Source organism: Carcharhinus amblyrhynchos, chromosome X, assembly GCF_965287045.1.
Source record: "Carcharhinus amblyrhynchos chromosome X, sCarAmb.v2.hapA, whole genome shotgun sequence".
Classification (NCBI taxonomy): domain Eukaryota; kingdom Metazoa; phylum Chordata; class Chondrichthyes; order Carcharhiniformes; family Carcharhinidae; genus Carcharhinus; species Carcharhinus amblyrhynchos.
In genome coordinates this window covers 11,111,010-11,135,366 of record NC_137359.1, presented here as the reverse complement: position 1 = coordinate 11,135,366, position 24,357 = coordinate 11,111,010, and the positions used below count along the sequence as shown (strand labels likewise).

The 24,357-nt window shown below is 39.5% G+C and overlaps 1 protein-coding gene across 1 annotated transcript in view; it reads right to left on the bottom strand.

Annotated features, from left to right (window-relative positions):
* LOC145361941 (spermatogenesis-associated serine-rich protein 2-like) overlaps nt 1-24,357 on the bottom strand; it is a 111,076-nt gene that overhangs the window by 55,249 nt on the left and 31,470 nt on the right. The window contains exon 3 of the mRNA XM_080217929.1: nt 2,536-2,615. Coding sequence (XP_080074055.1) covers nt 2,536-2,615 — 80 coding nt within the window. The remainder of the gene's footprint in view (nt 1-2,535; nt 2,616-24,357) is intronic.

Here is a 24,357-nt window from a genome sequence, read left to right as displayed (position 1 = left end):
CTGAGTTTCTGTAGGAAGTCAGTAGTGTCACAACAAAAGCTGGGGGTTCTTTGTGCAATGGGTTTCAGGATGCCCTCGACGTAGCCAGAGAGGTTCTCGCACAGGGTCCCATTGCCCGATACGATGGGACGGCCGGGTGTGTTTGCCTTGTGTATCTTTGGGAGGCAGAAAAAAGAGGCGGCCTTCATGACATATGACAGCAGAGTCACTGAGCAGAAACTGATAGCCAAGTCCCGCACACAAGGACGGCCTCAACCGGGATCTTGGGTTCATATCACACTATCTGTAATCCCCCTGACTTGCCTGGGCTTTCAACATCTCACTGTCCTGTCTGGAGACAACGCACATCTCTTTAACTGGTGCTTAATGCTATCTCCACTCACATTGTCTGTACCTTTAAGACTTGATTAGCTGTAAAGACTCACATTCTAAATCAGTATTCTGTAAACTATGTGTGCCTTTATATGCCCCGTTTGTGATCAGAACTCCCCACTTACCTGATGAAGGAGCAGCATTCCGAAAGCTAGTGGCGTTCATTACCAAATAAACCTGTTGGACTTTAACCTGGTGTTGTGAGCCTTCTTACTAACTGAAGCATTACATCCTTACTTTAATGTTCAATTCCTCTCATAAGGATAGCATTCCATTAGCCTTCATAACTACTTGCCATAACTACATACAAACCTTTTGTGATTCATGTACTAGAACGAGATCTCTCTGCACTTCAGAATTCTGCAGTTGTTCTTTGTTTAAATAATGCTTTTTTTTAATGCTTCCTGCCAAAATGAAAATTTTCACATTTTCCCACACTATATTCCATTTGTCAGATTTTTCCCCCACCCACCCATCCCATCTATACCCCTCTGCAACCTCCTTAGATCCTCTTCACAATATACTTTACTATCTATCTTTGTGTCGCTTGTAAATTTAGCTACCGTGCCTTCAGTCCCTCATCCAAGTAATTGATATAAATTGTAAAATGTTGAGGTCCACGCACAGACCCCTGTGAGACTCCTCATTAAAACATGCCAATCAGAAAGGCCCATTAATATGTACTCTGTTCCTTGCTACCAGCCAGCCAATTTTCTATCCATGCGAAGGGATTACCTTTCCCCATTCCCTTCCTTCTAAGATGCACAAATACATCTTCAATTCATTTTTGGAATATGAGGAAAATGGTATCAATTCCCCAGTCTCTGAGGAATTAAAGCAGTCAGCAAGTCACCTTTTATATCCATTCAAAATAATTTTAATTTTTAAAAAGGAAAGGCTTTTAAATCCAGTAGAGAGAGATCTCAGGAGGGATGTTCACTAGTCGTATCTACTTCTAAGGAAAGTAAAACAAAGGGTTACAACAGATTGTCCATGCTCATTTCAGCCCATTTAATATATGGTTTTGTTCTACCTGAGGAATGCTGATGATTTTTTTAAAACAATTTTGTGATTCTGTATTCAAAAGGGTATTAGAAGATTACTTGAATAGAAACAAAGTTCAGGGGTAAGGGGAAAGGGGAAAGGCAAGGGAATGGCACCATGTCATGATTTGTTTTGGAAAGCTGGTACTGGTGCAGGCACAATGGGCCAAATGGCTTCCTCCTGTGCCATAACAATTTTGTGATGCTGCTGAAGCACGATGGTGAGAGAGCAGAATTGGTGTCAGTTGCCAAATTACTCAAGGAAATACATGATTGAGAAAACTTCCTTAAGAATTCCTGCTCAAAGTAGAAATGGTTAGCACTGGTAGGTACTTTTGGATATCCTAAGGATGTGATCAGACATTGTTTGGTCACAAACCCTTTCTTTTCTTAAACCTTGCAATACCAGTCCAAGTTACAGCAATTAAAGACTTAGACCTTTTCTTTTGCATGTTAAAAGGAAAAAGGACAGGGTATTGTGCTACTCCTATCAAGTACACAGTCAGATGACTTCACGCTACCGTATCAGGTCACATTGCTAGGTTTGCATACAGCAAGGTTCCACAAAACCTACTGCTATTAATTTCCAACTGACATACAAATGTTCCTGTCTTTGGCAGGGGAAGGAACAAGCATTCATCCATGTCAGTTTTCTTGAGAAAACCAGATGCAAACTACTAGAGAATTTTTGAAATGATTACTGCATTCAATCACCACATAACAGACATCTGTTGCTATGTAACCATATTTCATCTAAATTGTTTGACTCAGATCCATATTATCCTTAGCCGGCAAGTTGAAAGCAACAATCTGTAAAAGGCTCTTCAGGCTACTACATCTTAATCCAGTATAACATACAAAAGAAAGCTACAAAGGTTTAAAAATTAGTTGCTATGAAATGCCTTGTTGAATTATTTTTAATGAAAAAGATCAGGAAATCTGCTGACAACGATGGGCTGAATTCCTGATAGGCAGATTTCCTCATCATAGGCTAATTAAAAATCTAATTTCATCGACCACCATTTTCTGATAATGCACTGAGAATTCTAAAATCACTGAACGTTCTTGACATTGGCTTGTATACTAAATATGGTAAGCTAAACATACAAAATATTGCTACCTTTTCCTTTATATTGTCATTGGATCCTCCCTGGGCCATCACTGCTTTGAATCGGGTGTCAAACATGACTCCAGTGGGATCTGTTTAGGAAGAGATTTACAGAATTATTTCACTTATATATGTTCTCACTGGAATTCTAACATTTCAATCGACACAGTTTATACAGTAAGAGCAGCTGTCACAATTATCAGTAAACTACATTTTAGTGCCTGTTCCGGATTCAAACAAGATTAAAATTTATTTTCTTTCAAATCTAACTTTTTTAAATACAAGATGCTGTGAAGAGACTTTATTTCTTTAGTGTAACACAGATGACACTTTCTTTATAATCTCCTTGATAAGAGCACTCCAAGAAAAAGTTAGCTGAACTACAGAAAGCAAAAGGAGAATTTTGAAATATGCTTCTCCGCCTTATAAATGTTTCCAATGCAATGAGAACTACATTAAGTGTGAAATATTTGAGGGTACAAATGAATCAGCTGCTGGGTTTGGCAAAGGGAGACAGATTCTTTTCAAGTTCCTTCTGGTGACCTTGTTTGAGTCTTGTGAACTCCGATGTGAAGGCCTTTCCTTATTGGACAGATCATGGTTTATGCGACTGACCATATTAACAATCATGCCTGGATAACTTTTCAAGTACTGCTGCTCCTTCTCAAAAGCTTTGACATCGAGTCAAGTTGTTTTGTATATGCATTGTCCCCAGCAAAATATTCAGCAAAGTAGTCCTAGTTGTGACTAACTTCCATTAAAGCAGAGTGTGCAACTCAGTGAATGCCCAATAAGGGGTCCTCTCCTGTTTGGCTACTTAGAGAAGTCTTCAGTAATCTTTAGATGAAATTAAAAAGGGCTAGATTTCAGCCAAGAGGATCTCAAAAACAATTGAGAACAATGTTGTACAATTTTATAACTCCGAAGAAACATGTCAAGTTGAAAACAGTTTTCTATTTGTTGCTTATACAACATTGCTCAAGTGACCAAGTGTTTGATTGATGCTGTTGTGTTTCTTTTAATATGGCCAATAATTCGTTTTCAGCTTTGTAGAAGAGCCATAGTGGAATAAACATTATAAAGTGCATATCTTAATGTAAAATCTAAATGTACAGCTTTAAGGTTTAAATAGAACACACTGTATAGTAGTCCTCAGTATGAGGGAACACAAGGTCATGATCTTTGAATGTAATAATCCTGCAGCCAATATTAAAAAATCACATTAGAGCATTGCACAAGTTACAAGTTACATAGAGAAGTTATTTTGCAGAGATGCAAAGTGCAGAGCACACCAGTTAATGTGAACATTTTGCTAAATAAATCTTTTAACATTACTAATCATTACCCAAAATCGTGGGACAGTCAGGAGTATAGTAACTTAGCTTGGGGCTGTGAACATATTTTTCTCTTGTCATTAATCTGCCTCCTTTAGGCATTTGTATATCTCACACAACTATACCAAATTCTTAAAAGCTGCTGTAGGCAAGGAAAGGAGGAAGTGAATGGTCTTAGTGCCAGGATCCAACATCTGCCCAGAAACTACCTCTTCTGAGGTCGAATGGAATCTTATTTGAGGCACCTATTCCACTTTTCTCAAGATTACAGTTGTTTCTGTCCATAAGAACACCCGAAGAGATGAAAATAGAGGAATCACACCAACATATTAGGTTCCACTTTACATCAGATTGTCAATATCATAAGGCTTAGAAGAAAGCCAATTATATAGCTTTGATTGCTGCAAGACTTTGGCCCATGCCTCCTGTGGTCCTGAAAGAAGTTAATTAGGGGTACAAGATTAAATGTTGGATTTTATCTGGGATCCATTAACCAGGTCTGAGATCTATTGATAGCTACGTAGAAAACTCATTCACTGACCCTATCCATCTCAAAAGAGTGAGGCAAGGCTGTCCACCGACACTCATCTCATTCAATTTCGATATTAATAATGTAGTAGATGGCATCAGTATGGATGGCCTTGGAGTGTCTGGTCCAGTCACTTGATACTATGGTTCGTTTTGCAGAGCTTTGCTCATTCACATGACATTTTTCTGCCTTTTATCTTAATGGACATGACAACCAAATTGTCGTTTACAGACAAACACCTGTGTATAAACAGTCAATAGAAGAATGTCACATGAACATGGTAACCATCGATCCAGCAAAATTAACAGGAACGTTTAGGATTCAATCTTCAAAAAAATGTATTCACAAATTACAGGCAGCACACATTAAGGCTAAAGAGGGAGGGAGAGGGCTGAAAGGTGAAAGGACCACAAGAAGTAAATGAAAGCACCATATTATGTCCACCTTCCTGCATCATGTTTTAGCTCCTGCTTGGGTGAATTTAGAATTTATCCAACACAAAATGGTTCTAAAGTTTGTAACTTATGGCATCACTCATGAATATAAATCCCAAGTATTAAGTTAGCTGGATGATGAGACATCTTACTCAAGAATATATGAAGAGGAGGTTGGTGAGGGCATGCTTTACAAATTGAGTAGCTCCAAATCAGTGGCCCATCAGAACCAAGAAAAATTAAGATACAAATCAAGGAGTCATAGCCCAATACCAAGCAACATTTTACAAGATGCAATCAATTTTCATCTGAAGTATGGTTTCAAAAATAAGCCATACTTTCTACATCTATTCAAATAATTTGAGAATGTAACTTTAAGTTAGGAGACATTGCATTCTCAATGGACACATACATTTGGATTTTCATGAAATATCAGCATTGATCTTAAAATGTAAAAGATACATAGAATGAATAATAGAATTACTGTATTCAAAACTAGTTTTAGCAATAGAACATAAGAACATAAGAAATAGGAGGAGTAGGCCGTCTGGCCCTTCGAGCCTGCCCCGCCATTCAATAAGATCATGGCTGATCTGTCGTGGCTCAGTTCCACATTCCCGCCCTCTCCCCATAACTCTTAATCCCCTCTCTTATCAAAAACCCATCAACCCGCGTCTTAAAAATATTTAGCGAGGCAGCCTCCACCACTTCAACGGGCAGAGAATTCCAGAGATTCACCACCCTTTGAGTGAAGAAGTTCCTCCTCAACTCCGTTCTAAACCGCCCCCCCTTTATCTTGAGGCTGTGCTCCCTAGTCCTACTGTCCTTTCTGAGCAGGAAGAGTCTCTCCACCTCTATCCTATCCATCCCATTCATCATCTTATACGTCTCAATGAGATCTCCCCTCATTCTTCTAAACTCTAACGAGTACAAGCCTAGTTTATTCAGCCTCTCCTCATAGCTCAACCCCCTCAACTCCGGCATCAGCCTAGTAAACCTCCTCTGCAGTCCTTCCAAGGCCAAAATATCCTTGCGTAAGTACGGCACCCAAAACTGCACACAGTACTCCAGCTGCAGCCTCACCAATGCCCTATATAGCCGCAGCAAGACCTCCCTACTTTTATATTCAATCCCCCTCGCTATGAAGGCCAGCATCCCATTCGCCTTCCTGACCACCTGCTGCACCTGCAAGCTGGGTTTTTGCGACTCATGCACAAGGACCCTGAGGTCCCTCTGCACCAACGCCTGCTGCAGTTTTTCTCCACGTAAGTAATAGTCCTTCCTACCATTATTCCTACCAAAGTGGACCACCTCGCACTTGCAAACAGATGAGGGGCAGGGAAAAAAAAACCTGCTCAACTTTCATAGAGTATTGGATGCAAAGTTTGAAAATGTTTTCTGAAAATCCAAGTGTACTCTTAAAGGAGCACATCTCTTCATTTACTCTTATCAAGTAGTGGTCAGAAAACTAGCAAGGGAAGAGATCACCCAGCTAGAGGCAACATTTTTTCAGCATTTACTCCATTAAGCCCCTTAACAATCTTATATGTTTAAGTTAAGAGGCATCCATACCTAGAACTACTGCCATTCAATTAAAACTATATCAATCAATTCCTCCAAAAGGGTGCGGGACAAACATTTGATTATAAAATAAGACTATGGATTACTGGATTATGTACAAACACAGAAAATCTGAACTATGAAACACTGTGGCATAGTTTTTATTGGCATCAGATTTCATGTCCACTACAGAGTACAAATGTGAATGCAAATTTTCAGGGTTGAATAACAGTGGACACATTTGCAAGTTTTTCCACTGTACTTGCTAGATATATATGACTCCAAAGGCACATGTCTCTTCTCAAAAGCATTATTTGGCTATTGTGTGCCTTCAGGAAATTACTTAGGAAGAGTTCACCACTGAAAGGAATATCTACATAGTTCAGTGGAAGGATAATTTTGACATAATTTTCCATTCTACACATTATTGCAAAAGCAATGTATAATGCACTGTACCCACATTCTTCAGTACTAGTTAAAATGCTCGATAATGCTGCAGTGGAGCTGCTCTACTGCTGAGCTGTCGATAGTAGTCATGATGTGGATATGCCGGCGTTGGACTGGGGTAAACACAGTAAAAAGTCTGACAACACCAGGTTTAAGTCCAACCGATTTATTTGATAGTAAACTCACTAGCTTTCGGGTTTGACCCTTCGTCAGGTGAATGAAGAGTTCTGGCCTCAGACAGAGCATATAAAGCACAAACAGTTTACAGATTACTGATTAGAATGCGAATCTTTACACCTAACTTGCTGTTCAAGTCCTAAAGTGGCCGACAATGTGAGTGGAAGGAGCACTGATCACAGGTTAAAGAGATGAGTATTGTCTCCAGACAGTACAGTAAGTGATGTTTTGCAAACCCAGGCAAGTCACGGGGGTTACAGATAGTGCGACATGAACCCAATACATGCGACAAAGATCTTGGGTTCATGTTGCATGTATGTATGTTTTCAAGATCTTGGGTTCATGTCGCACTATCTGTAACCCCCATGACTTGCCTGGGTTTGCAAAACATCACTTACTGTACTATCTGGAGACAATACTCATCTCTTTAACCTGTGATCAGTACTCCTTCCACTCACATTGTCGGCCACTTTAGGACTTGAACAGCAGGTTAGGTGTAAAGATTCGCATTCTAATCAGTAATCTGTAAACTGTCTGTGCTTTATATGCTCTGTCTGAGGCCAGAACTCTCCATTCACCTGACGAAGGGTCAAACCCGAAAGCTTGTGAGTTTACTATCAAATAAATCGGTTGGACTTAAACCTGGTGTTGTCAGACTTTTTACTGTGCCTACAGCTGAGCAACAGGGGGCAAACCTTGCACCTGATGAAAACCTCAATTGTCAACTGAAGATCGAGGTAGTAGCGCAAAAGTTGGAATGGAATAATGATGAATCTCAGAAAAGGTAGTAAATTTTGGAGAAGTGCACACCAAGACAATCCTGCCCACATATCCCATAGTACAACAACTTCAAAACTTTGAGCCCCCCTCGATTGTAACTTTACAAAATTCACAAGCTTTACACCATTTTGGTATGAAATCTTAATCCCTGCTGCAGATAAAGACTGCTCAACAAAATCAGGTCTGTACCAGTTTAATCAGGTCTGTGGCAACACATCACTTGGATAGAATACAGGGCATCAACTTTGTAACAGTGTCAGGAAACAGAACCTTCCAGAATCACCAATTTCTACAAGTTATTGCATTTCTAAAAATCACTATGGTCAAATTCAGGAGACATCAGTCTTTCATATAACCAAAGGGCACTAATATTTATAACATTCAACATTTATACAATAAAAACACTATGTTGCATCTTATTTTTGGTAAATTATAAGGGAAGTCTGCAGAAACTTGGGTTTAGCAGTCTGAAAGCAGGCATCTGATCTTAAGAACTATACAAGATTGTTAAGGAAATGCAAAGAGATAAGCTTCAAGTTAAACAGTAAGGTAAGGCAACTTACATTCAAACTAGCAAAAATGTAAATTTAGAATTGATCTCAGGAAATTACTCGTCACACAAAGGGAAATGGATATATGGCATAAGCTCTGGAATCTCTTTTCATCAGATTTTTCCAAATGAGAGAGACTTTATGAACTTTCTGGACGGTTGAACAAAAAAAAAATGGGTCAAATAACCTTAGTACCAATGAAACAAAATCATGTTTATTCTGTCACACTGAATAACGTCAACAGAATAAACAGAGTTAACAGAACACGGACAGAAAAGGGACAATCAAATGACGCAATGAAGACTACAAGTTATTGAATATATACAGCTTTCTGCCAAGTTTAGAGCAAAAGCATCTTTGGCCAGCAGAAACATTTTAATGGAAGGAACATGGTGCAAGCATAAAAAAAAAATTCTACCAAGGGAAAATATAAAAGGATTAAATTCAAAAAGTTCCTTTATTTCCAAAAACTGCACATTCAAATTTACTTTTTCTGATGAAACAGATGCTTTCCTGGTAGCTCTAGAATATGCCTTTCTGAACAGCTCCACAGAAGCTTCATATTCTAACACTTTGCATTGTGTAGACGTTTTGGAACAGACTCTGGGTATATTCCAAATTTTGCATTATAGCTATGCACTTTAGTTCCTGTTTGGCCTGTCTTGAATGTTTGTACTTAAGATTTGTCACATTGCCAACAAGGATATTGTAATCCCCTTGCTCCGAAGGAAAGGCATTGTATGGGCTCATCATTCTAGCCATAAATGTTTGGTTATTCACTGCTGTGCGCTTTAGAATTTGGGTCTTTCATCGAAATCATAGAATCCTACAGTGCAGAAGGAGGCTGTTCAGCCCATCAAGTCTGCACCAACAATAATCCCACTCAGGCCCTATCCCCGTAACTCCACACATTTACCCTGCTAATCCCTGTAACATAAGCATACCAGTGAACTAAGGGGCAAGTTAGCATGGCCAATCAACCTAACCTGCACATCTTTGGACTGCGGGAGGAAATGCAGTCACAGGGAGAATATGCAAACTCCACACAGACAGTGACCCAAGCCGGGAATCAAACCCAGGCCCCTAGAGCTGAGAGGCAGCAGTGCTAACCACTGTGCCATCATGCCTTCCGTGAATGAACGGCAAACACAAGCCTACCAACAACTGAATTACACACAACTGTGCATGCCCCACAACTTCCATGGCTCCAAAATGTTGAAAAATGGCTTGTGCAACAACAAACCAATCTGATCTAAAGATAAAAATCCAAATGGCATTTCCAGTTACCAGTAAATAACAAAACATTAAAAATACTTTTTGCAAGCAGCTTTAACATACATCAACTGAACCTTCCTAATTAGTGTTACCACAACAAGTTATGCCATTATTACAAATTACTAGTACTGTTATATGCTTATTGAACTATATTCTCATCCAGCTGGTCTTTTCCACAAATTCTTTGGCAATGTCAAGAACAGACAGCCCAATTATTTCTTCAGTGATTCCTGTTGTCCACTATATGGCTGCAGCATAAAGGCGAAATGCATTTCACATTAGTTCATGAGGCAACTCCAATAGCCATCACACCAAAGCAATTGTTAGGAGTTTTCTAGTTTGAATGATACAAAGTCGTCCATAACCCAGGACTTCAACATGGGAAGGGAGGAGAGAGATAAATTTGGCACATGTGGAATAGAAGGAACCAATGACCTACCATTCCATTACAAAACACAATACCGTACTGTGGCATGGAAACTCAATGATCATGGTTTCTCCCCCAAACATAATGAGTTATGATACAAAAGAATAGCATCAGGGTTGGTCAAAGATGACTGCATATCCAGATAAATGACTGATAATCACAACATTGTGAAATGTCATCAGTGTCTCTGCAAAATTGCTCTATGACGTCTGAAAAAGAGCTATTCTATTGCACACTGTCAATAGTCACCTCCCTTTTCAAATACAGCAAACAAAAATGAACTTCTGTTACAGACCTTTATCCTGTTATCAAAATTCCCCAGCTGTTTAGAGGCAAGGCTAAAAATAACACACCCATATGTTAGCAATAGAAGCATCCACCTAGCAACCAGGACAACCACCACACTACCTGTTTTGAGGTGTTCCATAAACATCAGGAAAGGAGTCAGCTATTTAACCCAAGCCTGTTTTGCTGTTCAGTTAGAACATGGCTGATCTGCACCCCTAGCTTACCCAATAAAAACTGAGCATTCTTACCTTTTGAAAATTTAAATTGATCCAGCATTCAGTCTTTCGGGAGAAAAGCGCTTCCTGTTTTTGCTCTTAAATTAAGTAGGTCCAATTTTAAGATTGTGCCTCTTGTTCTGAATTCTTTCGCTAGAGGATATAGTTTCTCTGTATCTAACCTATCAAGTTCCCATGGAATAAAAGCCAAGTTTATGCAACCTGTCCTCATATTCTCACACTCAAAACTGCACTTTCATTCTGGTAATTCTATGCTGCAGCCCCTCGAAGGCCAATATATCCCCCTCCTGAGATGTGGTACCCAACACTTAGCACAGGTTGATTACAGATTAACACTACGTTGATCCAGATGGGATTTGACCGAGACTTTGCACAACTGAAGCATAACTCACTCCCTTTCAAATTCTAGCGTCCTTTAAATAAAGGCCAACATTCCACTAGCATTTACTGGTCGTATACAACATAGAGGAATTTTTGCAAAAAACCTACAGGATAATTTCCCTTGTCTTTCCACCAATCTAAAACATCAATGTCTTTCCATTGCACAAACAAAATGGAGACATCAGGGCTAACAAATTGCCTGTTTAATAAGCAGGACTCTACCTTTATGCTAGGGCTGAATATTCATTAGTTACCACGCTCTCCACTCTAACACCTTCCTTAACTTATCCACAATTTCATATAAAACACACAATCCCAAACAGAATTCTTCGACATGGCATGCATAAGCAACACAATCAGTTTATCAAGGTTAGTGAAATGAATTCTAGAGAAACTCTTGTTGCTCACAGCAATGTTGAGCACATGCACATTAAGTCTTTCGGAAATAAAAACAGAAAACGTGGGAAGCACTCAGCAGGTCAGGCAGCATCAATGGAGAGAAAAAGAGTTAAGTGCCAAATGCATGTAAAAACTGGAGTAACTCCCGCTGGTTTTTTAAAGTGGGATTTTCAAAATTAATTTCTCACACTCTGAGCACTGCAGAGTGCCCCAGCGTGAATAAAAATCTGTGGGCGAGGTCTATTCCTGCTGGAATAGATCACCCCCTCTTCTCCCCCTTGATAGTCACTGTCCTCCCTCCCTCTTCCATTGATCCCAAATGCAGAGTGGCAACTGGACACACCACAGAGCTCCCCTCCTCCTCCCCCCCTCCAGCCTCACCCCACTTGGGCAGTGCTGGGGGCCAGGCTACCACTGACAGGCTTCAATGCCCAGGGGCACCCACCCTTGCCCTGACCTCCTGGGGGGTGGGGGAGAGAGAAAGAACCTCATGGCCTCTCTTCATTCCAGCGCTTCATCAGGCTGCTAGCTCCCAGTTAGTGGGGAGCTGTTGTAAACCCCAGTGGGTGAATCACTCCTGGCGGGGGAGGGGTTTGTGAGCGAGGAAACTTCAGCTCCGGGCCTGCTAATAGGATTTAAATGTTCATTTAAATATTTAAAGCAGCTTCACGCCAATTTCTGGCACGGAGTTGATGCCGCCCAAAGTCTGGGGCCCAGAGGCATGCAGAGGCCATGTATCCCAGGGGGGACCCTGCTAAATGGCCTCTGCTTATGTCTCCTGGCCCACTGCTCTGCTATTTCAGGTCGATGGCATTTGGATGAAAGGTCTGAATACACATGTCAGCATAGAATCATAGAACGTCATAGAAACCCTACAGTGCAGAGTCTGCACTGACCACAATCCCACCCAGGCCCTACCCCAACATCTCTACATATTTTACCTGCTAACCCATGCATCTCAGGACATTAAGGGGCAATTTTAGCATGGCCAATCAACCTAACCCACACATCTTTGGACTATGGGAGGAAACCAGAGCACCCGGAGGAAACCCACACAGACACGAGGAGAATGTACAAACTCCACACAGACAGTGGCCCAAGCTGGGAATCGAACCCAGGTCCCTGGAGCTGTGAAGCAGCAGTGCTAACCACTGTGCTACCGTGCCGCACCATGATAAGCCAAAACAGCAAATCAGTCTTTTAAAAAAAAAAGACAGTTAGGTAAAAGTGGATGCTTTGGACTTGGAACTGAAACTGGTGCAGCTGGAACAAAATTCCCTCACCAACTAACAAGTGGACAGGAACCAACTTTGCACTCCTTTGCCTTTAAAGGAACACAACAGATATCCACTTTTGTGTAATGAAATTCTATTTCACGTCAACTATCTCACAGTGACCAACAGCATATTTGCATAAGAAACAGAAGCTGCAGCAGACTATTTGGCCCATTGAGCACGCTCCTCCGTGCTACTTCAACTCTACTTTCACATATCCTCATAGTCATGACTCATATCGCCCTCCTGTAATAATTCTGCCAAGGCCAAAGGAAGTGCCACACCCGCAGCTTACACCAAACAAGTCTATACCTTGGGACCCACAGCAATGGTCTGGGTTGAAGCAATGGGTTTTAACCTGCCCCGCTCACTTCCTATTGAGCGTGCCTCTGATAAGTCAATAAGGGCATTTGTACTATTGACGATCTCCTGTGCCCTTCGTAACACACTCTATACTGATTGCATCCAAAGACTGAGCATCCAGACCTTTCTGTAAAAGAGCACTCCAAAAATTCACAACATTAAGTGAAAAAAATTCTTGTCACCTCAGTCTTATCTCTTATTTTATGATTATGGCCCAGTGCTTTGACTCTCCAGGTGGGAGAAACAGCCTCTTAACATTTATCCTATTACGATCCTTAAGAATTTTATATGTTTCAACGAAATCACTTCTCATCCTTCGAAATGTTAGGAACTCTTGTCAATAATACTTCCGGAAACTAGAAAATTAGAAAACCTTCACTCAGGAAATTTCAGATACTTGCAGCATAACTAATAATATTCATTCACTAATTCCTCCCCTTTCCCAAAATATAAATTTTCAGGTATTAAGAATCATAGAGTCCTTATAGTGTTGAAGGTGCCCATTTGGCCCATTGAGACTGCACTGACTCACTGAAAGAGTTTCTTACCCAGGCCCAGAATCCACCCCCCCGCCATAACCCTGTGTAGTTATCACAGCTAATCCACCTAACCTTTTGGATTGAATTAGGCCAAAGGGCCTGTCTCTATCATATGCCTTTTTCAGAATGACTTTCACCCACAAATGATACAGCATAAACTGTACTAAATATTCTACCCAGATGCTGCGCCATAAGGAACATTTATAAGTTCGTTAAAGTGTCTGTGGAATCTGTAATTGTTTTTAAAACATGTTGAAAAAGGACTTAAGAGTTTGAATCTGTTGTAAAATGTAATTTACTTGACATAGTAGTAGTACTGGTCCATGTGACCTGATGACCCTTGACCTGGAAACAGTACCAGCAGGAAGGCATTCCAGATACAAAAAGCCATGTGCCCAGACATGGAAAAGATAAATAAATGAGAGCTGCAAAAGCAGGGAGAACAAAGGAGACATATTTATGAGGAACTGTATATGTGCAATGTAGTTAAAATGGGACAAAAAGCTGAAGACAGGGATAGGGTTAGAGCAGGGATTGCAAATTGGACGATTTTACTGCTGCTGCTTAAAATTTTGCCAGAGCCCAAACTGTTTTACTGGATTTATGAAAGAGGAGGGATAAAAGGAGACTTTGGGGAACCAAATCTCAGCAAATCGAGCAGCATCTGTAAGGAGAGAAAAGAGCTGACGTTGAGTCCAGATGACCCTTTATCTGGACTCAAAACATCAGCTCCTCTCTCCTCACAGATGCTGCCTGATCTGCTGAGATTTTGGTTTCAGATTCCAGCATCTGCAGTAATTTGCCTTTACCTTAGAGACTCTGGAAAATCAAGAATCTGTTGTGAATCTAGCTAAGGCAATTCTGTAGGAGTGCGCAGTTCTGATGACAACCATTTCCAGAGACAACCATCTCCGGAGTCCTCAAAAGGAATAAAAGGTACTGAATGCAACTCAAGGACCGAATCAATTGAGTGGGAAAGTGAAAGGTCCCACTGCCTCTTAATTCATGTTTATTTTATGTTGGTTCTGGAAGAAGCAAAATCTCGTTGGTCATTTCTTATTTGGGGGTAGTTTGGTGAATTTGGTTATTTTGGTTTACTGTTCCCCCACAGGGATAATAACAACTATTTATTCCAAGGGCATTCACAAAGAATGGATTAAAAGATAAGTGAAACAAAAAATTCAGCTGGAGTGAGGGTTTGAACTTGGCAAATTAGGACTCAATATTGCAGAGGACAGCTACTTTCAAATGTCTTAAGTATGAGAAGATTTTGTTTAAAATGAAATATTTTAGAAACAATTAATCCAAAATGAAATACTGGTTTTGAATACTCTTCCAACTTAAAAAAATTGGCTAGCAAGACTAAATAAATGTGTGTTTCTTTAAATACTGGAATTTATATAACTTGAAATTACACCAGATGTTGAATGCCTAAATAGGATAATTCCAGTGCAATACTGATAGAGGTTCTGCCTTTACAATAGGATGTTAAACCAAGGCTTCGTCTGCCCTTTTGACCAGATGTTAAAAGATCACATGGTACTATTTGAAGAGGAGAAATAGTTCTTGAGCTATTCTGGCCTAATGTAAATCAATTAACATTTCATTTTCATTCAATGACATAACTCACAGTATGAACCACTTTGACACTGAACATGCAACAAACGTCTACAAACTGTTCCTATAGCAGCAGTCATGCCAGTGTTTAAAAACCCCAAGCGGTTGGGTAGGCATTTCTTTAACAAAAGCCCCATGGACACTAGCAGTCTTCTTACACAAGTGGTTATTTTTCATGCATGAAGCTTGAAAAGATGATGTCAGGAGATGCACCATTATGATTTGAGCCCCGTCCAATCTTTGTACCCTAAATTATTTCAGCTCTTATATATCTAATTATTCTCAAGCACTTATACCAGCTGCTTATACCTTTGAGGGTCTTTACTTTAAACACTCAGAGGGGGGGAAAAAAAGAAAAAACTTTGTCTGGTAGTGTCAATCAGGCACTGGGCTAGCTTAAGTTCTCACTTCTGTCTTGAAATGCAGCATAGTATCATATCAGACAGGGTTTTAAGTTTAAAATGTCAAACTAATTTAGCAATAAACAAGTCAATAGTCTAATAGTGATACAACTGACTTTCTTCCAGGAATTTCAAACTATCAGGCCATTTCAAATAGTCACGGATTTCTTCTCAGTGTAATTTATACATCAAATGCATTGCAACTTCTTACCTCCACCATAACTGTCACCTTCTCAATGGGGTCGACCAGGTTTGTCAAGCACAACCTGTGCATGGATTCTGAAATCCATGCTGGCTGCTTTGAATAATTTTCCCTTCATTTAAATATTTTGCATTTTGTTTTGATAATTCCCAAATTTCTTGCATCATAAGCATTGTACTAACTGTTCTGTAATTATCAGGCTATTGGGTCTTCCTTTTCGGCACTATATATTGGCCAGAATCCAATTCTCTGGCATACCATTTTCTGACACCTTCATTACTTATTTCCCCATTTTCCTCAGGATCATTTGATTTGATTTGTCACACGTATTAGTGTACAGTGAAAGCGTTGTTTCTTGCACGCTATACAGACAAACCATACCATACATAGATAAGGAGAGTGTGCAGAATGTAGTGTTAGTCATATAAGTCAAATCAAATCTCAAACTAAGAGCCACGACTCACAACTAGTGTTGGCCCACTGGAATTACAAGAGGAATTACAAGAATTACAATGCGCACTTATCTGTTTTTGACAATTGTGCTGCAACCTCTGATGGCCGGAGCTGCTTTGAGCCTGCACTGAAAGAGTTCTTACAGGCCCCAGCATAGTCCAGCAATGTGGATTCAGGGTGGTCATGCCATCATTTTCTTTTACTGCACTGGCTGCTGTAAAGCAGGTAAGTTTAAAGGGCTCAGTGAAATTGACAGGCCAGGCAGAAGGCAAGTGTCCAAGGTAAGTAGGTGGGATTTGGAGGTCAGAGATCAGACCAGGGTGGGGAAGAGTCAGGAGATTGAGGAATCCCCTGGGGATGTCCATGTAGGAATTGGTCCAGGTATTTAAAATAATTATACTGAAGTTAGAAGTGATTTTATTTCTTCCAACCTTCCGAGTAACTTTTAACCCAGTCCTGGCAGAACCACTTTTCAGATGATTCCCAGCACAGCGCAATTATCCAGGGAAAGTTAGCGCTTCTGGACAGTTGCCACATTAATCCTTACCTGGAAACTTCAGAAGCGGATTTCCCAGCTGGGGTACCCCACAAATTCGAAGTTGGCAAGCCAGGAAGTTATGGGCCAAAATTGCAAGCATATTTTAGTTGACATGTTTTCCCCTGATGTAGCAAACCAAGAGGAGATGGAGAGGAAATCTGGTGCTTAACCGGAGATCTACTGTCAGCCCTTTATGCTCAAATTGGAATCTCTGCAAATACAGAGTTCCTCATTGTCAACATCACTCAGGCCATCAATTTTATTTCCACTGACAGTCTATGCAATCTAACTTTCCGGGTGCATAAAACTAAATAAGAAAATCTTCAGAACATCTTTTCTTTCACATTCTTCATTGTTCATTCCTGACAGGATATCTTCTTTGGTGTATTTTAGTAGCCTCAATGGCCCAGAAACTCCCAAATTTTACAAGACATTTATATTGCACTAGAAGTTTTTTTTTAAAACAATTCTGGGTTGATCTAAAGAATACAAGAATAAGAGCAAGAAGTCTACTTGGAGGTTCCCTTGCACTGGTCACACAACCTAGGAATTATATCTCCAAGGGTATCTTCCACTATGAAAAACTATTTGAACCCTGCAGCAAAAGGACTACAATCTCATTACGCAATAACCTTTCTGAAATCCAAATCAGGGAACTGAGTATGTTTTCGTCTGTATATAAAGTTTAGGGTTATTATTTTGTTATATTTTAGGTTTTTAAATTGTTAAAAAGGATTTGCTTAATTTAACTCCTACAGAAAAATTGCACCTATGTGACAAAGCAATGGAGTGAGGAAATGTTTCACAATGGTCACAGAAAAGAAATCCAAGATGCAGCTAAATTTCAGACAGTATTCAACTGAAGAACATTGGAAATTCACATTTAAAACTAAAAATCACACAGCAATTACTTTCTTTGATCAATAGCATTTCTTCCACCATCAACATTCCCCCTTTTGATCTGGAGGAAGGCACCTGTAACCTTGCAATATAGATACTGGAAAGATAATAATTTTCCCCCAAGTAAATTCACTGAAGTAACAGAAATGCCAATACTTATTCCCCTCTCAAATGATCATTTCCTTCCCCATGCCACCTCCTAGATATGCCCCCACAGCCAGGCTCTTACCACATTAACTATTGTCTGAAGTGGAAAATAATGCAGGCAGCAATTTGCTGTTGGATTGTCTTATCTCCTTCACCACATTAGGAAGGATGCATCTTTCTGAACCTCAAGCTCCAGTTAAGAAAATCTGACCTAAAATGAAAATCCAGCTTCTAAAAGAGGTTTGCATTTTATTCCAATTCTATTGCCATTTTATTGCCAATTCTCCTCACTCAATCATTAATTCTTACTCTCCTGAACTTGGGAAAGCTTTTGTTGTAGATCAATATGAAAGACTTAAAAAGGTAGGGACATGTTTAAATCATTGAACATGCCTTTGAACTTCAAGTGTAGGGATGATTAAAATAAAATTACAGACAAATTCACAAAGCAGGTAGGTTAACCTTTTGAACGGAAACTAAATGATGGAAAACTGCAAAAAACATACTTTTGAAATCCTTCTCTTTTCTGAACTAGATCACTATTATACACAAAGAGCTGCAGACCAGAAACAGTTACTCTTAAGCTTCTTAGATCGATGAACAAATACTTCATCACAGACTGAATAAGGAATAGTCAAGTGCAGCATTGTAAATGAACCTTTGTCCTCTTTCCAAAGCTAAGTATGCATCTTTTGCCAGATGAGGACACAATTTTACCATCTGAAGCATAGGAAAATTGTTAAAGTGATACCTTGGATTAATCTATAGAACAATTGAGCTAATTAAGATCTGACCTCAAAGTCACTCTTTTCCCCTCTCCTCTCAGTATCAATAATGCAGTTTCTAAATTAAAAAGATGACATGTCTTCTCCAAGTAGGTAATAAAGTTCTGCTCATATTATATGGATTTTAATGTACAGAAGTATTTATGATAGCCAACACCCCAATACACAGAACATTTTGAACATTTGCAAGTAAGACGATGCAACATTGCAGTATTGCCATGTCCTTATTTGCATGGGATTTCTGAAACTCTTGTGCAACTGCAGAAGTATATTTAAATTGCAAATTAATTGTCCAGGAATCAATAAACGATACTTGCACTAAAACACTATTTACAGATGAAGCTTGTACTTAAAAAACATAACTATTAAATATTGTTAAATATTGACCATCATTAATGTCATTGAAGAGATTAGGGATTATAGACGGTTGAAGACTGCAATAACCAAATATAATTGTACAGTAATAGTTTGCAAATGACATCAAATTGATCCAAAGATAATTCATTCTACATGATTAATTCTAAAAAGAGGCAATCTTTAGAAATCTTTTTCTACTCAAGTCAGTGTGGTATTTAACAGCTTTAGCAGTTTGTTTAATCTTCAAACTTTTCCATTATCCTTTAAGGAAATGCATTCCACAGGCCCATTATTTTTGGAAAAGACATGCATGCCCATATAGAACATAACAGCACAGTATAGGCCCTTTGGCTCTCAGTGGTTCCACTGGTTGGCGCAACAATCTAATGACCCTCTAACCTAAACTATTCCAATATTATCCATATACCTATCCAATAACCATTTGAATGCCCTTAAAGTTGGCGAGTCCACAACTGCTGCAGGCAGGGCATTCCATGCCCTTACTACCCTCTGAGTAAAGAGCCTACCTCTGACATCCATCCTATATTTATCACCCCTCAATTTAAAGCTATGTCCCCTCGTGTTAGCCATCACCATCCGAGGAAAAAGGCTCTCATTGTCCACCCTATCTAATCCTCTGATCATCTTGTATGCCTCAATTAGGTCACCTCTTAACCTTCTTCTAACGAAAACAACCTCAAGTCCCTCAGCCTTTCCTCAAAAGACCTTCCCACCATACCAGGCAACAACCTGGTAAATCTCCTCTGCAACCTTTCCAATGCTTCCACATCTTTCTTATAATGTGGCGACCAGAACTGTATGCAATACTCCAAGTGCAGCCGCACCAGAGTTTTGTACAGTTGTAACATGATCTCACGGCTCTGAAATTCAATCCCTCTACCAATAAAAGCTAACACACTGTACGCCTTCTTAACAACCCTATCAACCTGGGTGCCAACTTTCAGGGATCTATGCACGTGTACACCGAGATCTCTCTGCTCATCCAGGCTACCAAGAGTCTTTCCATTAGCCCAATACTCTGTAATCCTGTTACTCCTTACAAAGTGAATCACCTCACACTTTTCCACATTAAACTCACTCTCTGACAAGCCATTAGTACTTCTGCTGAAACAAAAATGACAATTTTTCTCAGATAGTATACTTATTTAGCTTTGTTCCAGCTTACCACAAGTGTCAGTGGATTTGGCAAAATCCATCTAGATTCAGAGATCAATTACTGTTTCATTCATAGACTCCTCCTCTCCCATTGACAAGATCAAAAAGCAGATCTGCAACATACAATGTTAAACCCCCAGTATGTTTAAACTTTCAATCCTAATTGAAAGAAACAATTTCAGGCAGCCAATAACTTATGTGTGCTATACTCCAGATGAAAAATCATCAATTAAATACACTTTAAAAACAACTTAAATACTTTTGAAAGTATCAAAGATTCAAGTATGAAAACCCTTAATAGGCACGATCAGAGATGTTGTTGTTGCTAGCCATATTTCACAACTATAAAAACAAAGGAATAGCAACTGTGTTCAGAGATCGTTTATCCACTGGCCGCTTGTTCAGAATACAATATGCTAGCTTCATTGAAATGTTCAAGTTTCAAGTAAGCATCTGAGCCACTTGGCAAATATACGTGGAATTATTTAAAACATCTTTTCCTCCACCCAAAGCAAGCAGTTACGAAGCTACACTGTATTTTCTGCACATGTTCATTTTTATACCAAAATAGAAAGGTGCCTACAACCAAATAAGGTTCAAGTTGAAACCTCACAAGGTTAAGAGAGAAAAGATTGCTACAGGAGTTAGTCACAAAAGCTCATTACATAACGATCTATTTTATCAGTTATCCCTTCCTCTTCAATATTCCTATTCTACATCTATGTCCTCTGGCAAAAGAGCAAGCAAATGATTTGCTCACAAGCTCTTTGTTCTTGATTTGAATTAGGAGATGGTAGACCACTATCCAGGATAAACTCCACATAAATCAATTCCTTCAAAAGGGGTAAAAAGGGGAAATAATTGGGAACTTGGAGGGTGGGGGGAGATCTGAAAGGAATGTCCAAGTAATCAAAGTGGCAAGATTTTCAACTGACATCCAGTGTGATGCCCATTCGCTGAGGAACAACCCATGGTTTCTGTGAATGGCCAAGTCACTTTCTTTCATATTAAATTATTGTTACAATTGCCTTAAACGGCACACCCACCTTTATGATATTTCCGTTAAAACATAGCGAATTACCATCAATCAAGTAATTGAATAGTGTCTCAGACATAATGACGAGAGTTGGTTTTACTGGTCAGACGTTATATAGATTAACAAAGGCAACTGTGAGGCACCAATCCAAAAGATGTCGAGGAGACTGAAGAATATCAAAACACTCCTGCCAAGCCTCATACACTATGTTTTGCAAACTTGTAGCTCATTCAAAATTCTGCCTGCATTCTACCCTACACTAAGACCTACTTGCACATTACGCCTGTCCTCTACGTTCTACATTGGCTCTCAGTCTATGCAAAGCCTCTAACCTAACTTTGTTAAGTTGTATTTACATGCTCCACTTTACAACATACATTGTTCTAATTATTTTTAATAAACATGCATGCCGTTTGAAATTTCAGAAGATACATGTTATAAGTGTTAAGTGAATGAGGATTTCAATAGTTCCTGCAAGTGAAAGTTGCCATAACTTCAATATCCAGTCCACAAACGTGTATAACACAAAGTAAACCACTTGTCCCCACATTTTAAAATAACTCGATCATTTCCTAACAGGATGAAACACATCTGGAGGATCCTTTGAAAGTATGCAATGCGTCACACAAACCTGCCAGAGTTTCTACAAGTTTGGCTAGAATTTATTTCTAAACCATCTCATTATACAAGCTTCACCTCTTCAAAGCTATTCTCATAGTTGACTTTTCATTTTTGTAAAAAAAAGTGCACAGAATTCTGAACTAGAATTAGACTAAATTCTTGGTGATGGCAAGTTATTCTTCTTGGAACAAGCCAGTTCATTTGTAGACATATGCCAACAAAACCATTCAAGAGACTTTGCTGCACTTCTTCTGAAAACTAGCTTTCAGAGGTTTAAAACATCTTAGAAACAATTTATCCACATTACTAAACAGTTCAAAAATAAGTTTACCCCTTGCTGGTGGTGTTTACCAGAAAAATCTGCAGCAAATATTCTCCTGTATTTGGAATGAAAGGATCTGCCTTTGGCTCAGCACTTATCCCTCCCAATTGTATGGTCACGATCAAAAACTCTTAAATATTAAGAGGTGGCTGACTGGACCTTGCATTTGCATAGGACAGTATGCAATCCAACATTAAGAAAAGCCTTTAATGCTGGTGGAAATCAGTCAGCACCTGCAGTTGGCTGGGACCTGAGATTTAAGATCAATGTTTCAGTCAGGAACCAATAGTCACTCAAAAAGAAATTATGTGGACTTGACAGTAATTTCACGATTCACTCTGAAAGCAACCTGTCGACACCCCTTTTGTTAGTCATCATATCTCCAACCACACCATCTCCAGCTGTTCCTTTGTAATCAGGGTTTTGCTATTTTTGCAGTATCTGGAACCTGTTAATCCTTAACCAAGAAAGTCCATTTCAAATGAGAATAATCCTTTTAGCAACATTTTAATTTTAGCTTCTACAATTAGACAACAAATTGTGTATCAATTGATTACAGAATAAGAATGATAAAAATACAATTTAGATATAGGTATCATACCAAAGACCAATTTCAACATTTACTTTGCTACAATCAGAACAATCCTGAGTACTGCATTGTTAGCTTTATAGCCAAACAGTAAAATCCATGATGGTGAGAACATGACTGAATATCTGGAGAAGTGGAGCAAAATACTGGAAGATGGGTATGAAGAAGAGTAGACCAAACAATCTGAGCCTGCAGAAGAGGATCAGAATGCAGTGGAGTGTTGTGAATAGAAAAGAAATACTGAAACTGAAAGGAAGAATCCATAAGACTTGTGAAACCAGCCTAATGACATTAGCAATTGGAAGAAGGATGGGTGACTGACAAGGGTAATCAAGCAGCATTATTGCAACCCCAATTACTGGGATGGCACAGTGGTTAGCACCTGGTTCGATTCCCGGCTTGTGTCACTGTCTGTGTGGAATTTGCACATTCTCCACGTGTCTGCATGGGTTTCCTCCAGGTGCTCCGGTTTTGTCCCACAGTCCAAAGATGTGCGGGTTAGGTGCATTGGCCATGCTAAATTGCCCTTTAGTGTCTGGTTGCGTAGGTTAGAGGGATTAATATATGAGATGACGGGGATAGGCCCTGAGTGGGATTGTTGGTGGTGCGGACTCGATGGGCTGAATGGCTTCCTTCTGCACTATAGGGATTCTATATTAAATTAAGCTAAAAAGTGAAATCTAGAAAAAAACTGAAATGATTGCATTATTAATATGCTTACTGCTTTCAATATGGTGGTCATTTGCTTTAAAGAATAACCTGTAGAATACAGTAATAACATTTTGTCAAAACCTGCAGTTAAGATAACCAAGCAATAGCCACATCACTGATGCAACACTAAGGAAGGACTTTAGCCTGGAGGATGTGGAATGGGCTGCAGAACACCAAAGGACAAAATAAACTCCAGTGGGAGTTGTGTTCAGACCACCAAACAGTAGTAGAGGGGTTGGGGATAGCATCAAGCAGGAAATTAGAGATGCGTGCAGCAAGGGTACAGCAGTTATCATGGGTGACTTCAATCTGCACATGATTGGGCTCACCAAACTGGTAGCAATGCGATGGAGGAGGATTTCTTGAAATGTATAAAGGATGGTTTTCTCAACCAATACGTTGAGGAACCAACCAAAGAGCAGGCCACCCTAGACTGGGTATTGTGTAATGAGAGAGGATTAATTAGCAACCTTGTGATGTGAGATCATTTGGTGAAGAGTGACCATAACACAGTTGAATTCTTCATTAAGACGGAGAGTGACAGTTAAGTCTGAGACTTACGATCCTGAACTTGAGGAAAGCTAACTTTGATGGTATGAGACATGCATTGGCTAGGATAAGCTGGCAAAGGATACTTGAGGGGTTGACAGTAGATAGGCAATGGCAAACATTTAAAGAACACATGGATGAACTTCAACAAGGTGTCTGGTCTGAGAGTAAAATAGGGAAGGTGGCTAATCCATGGCTAACAAGAAAAATCAAAGGTAGTATTAAAGCCAAAAAAGAGGCATATAAATTGGCCCAAAAAAGCTGCAAACCTAAGGACAGGGAGAAATTTAAAATCCAGAGGACAAAGGGTTTAATTTGGGAGGGGAAAATATAATACAAGAGTAGGCTTGCAGAAGACATAAAAACTGACTGGAAAAGCTTTTATAGATATGTGAAGAAAAATGCTGGTATCTTGGAGCTAGAATCAGGTGAATTC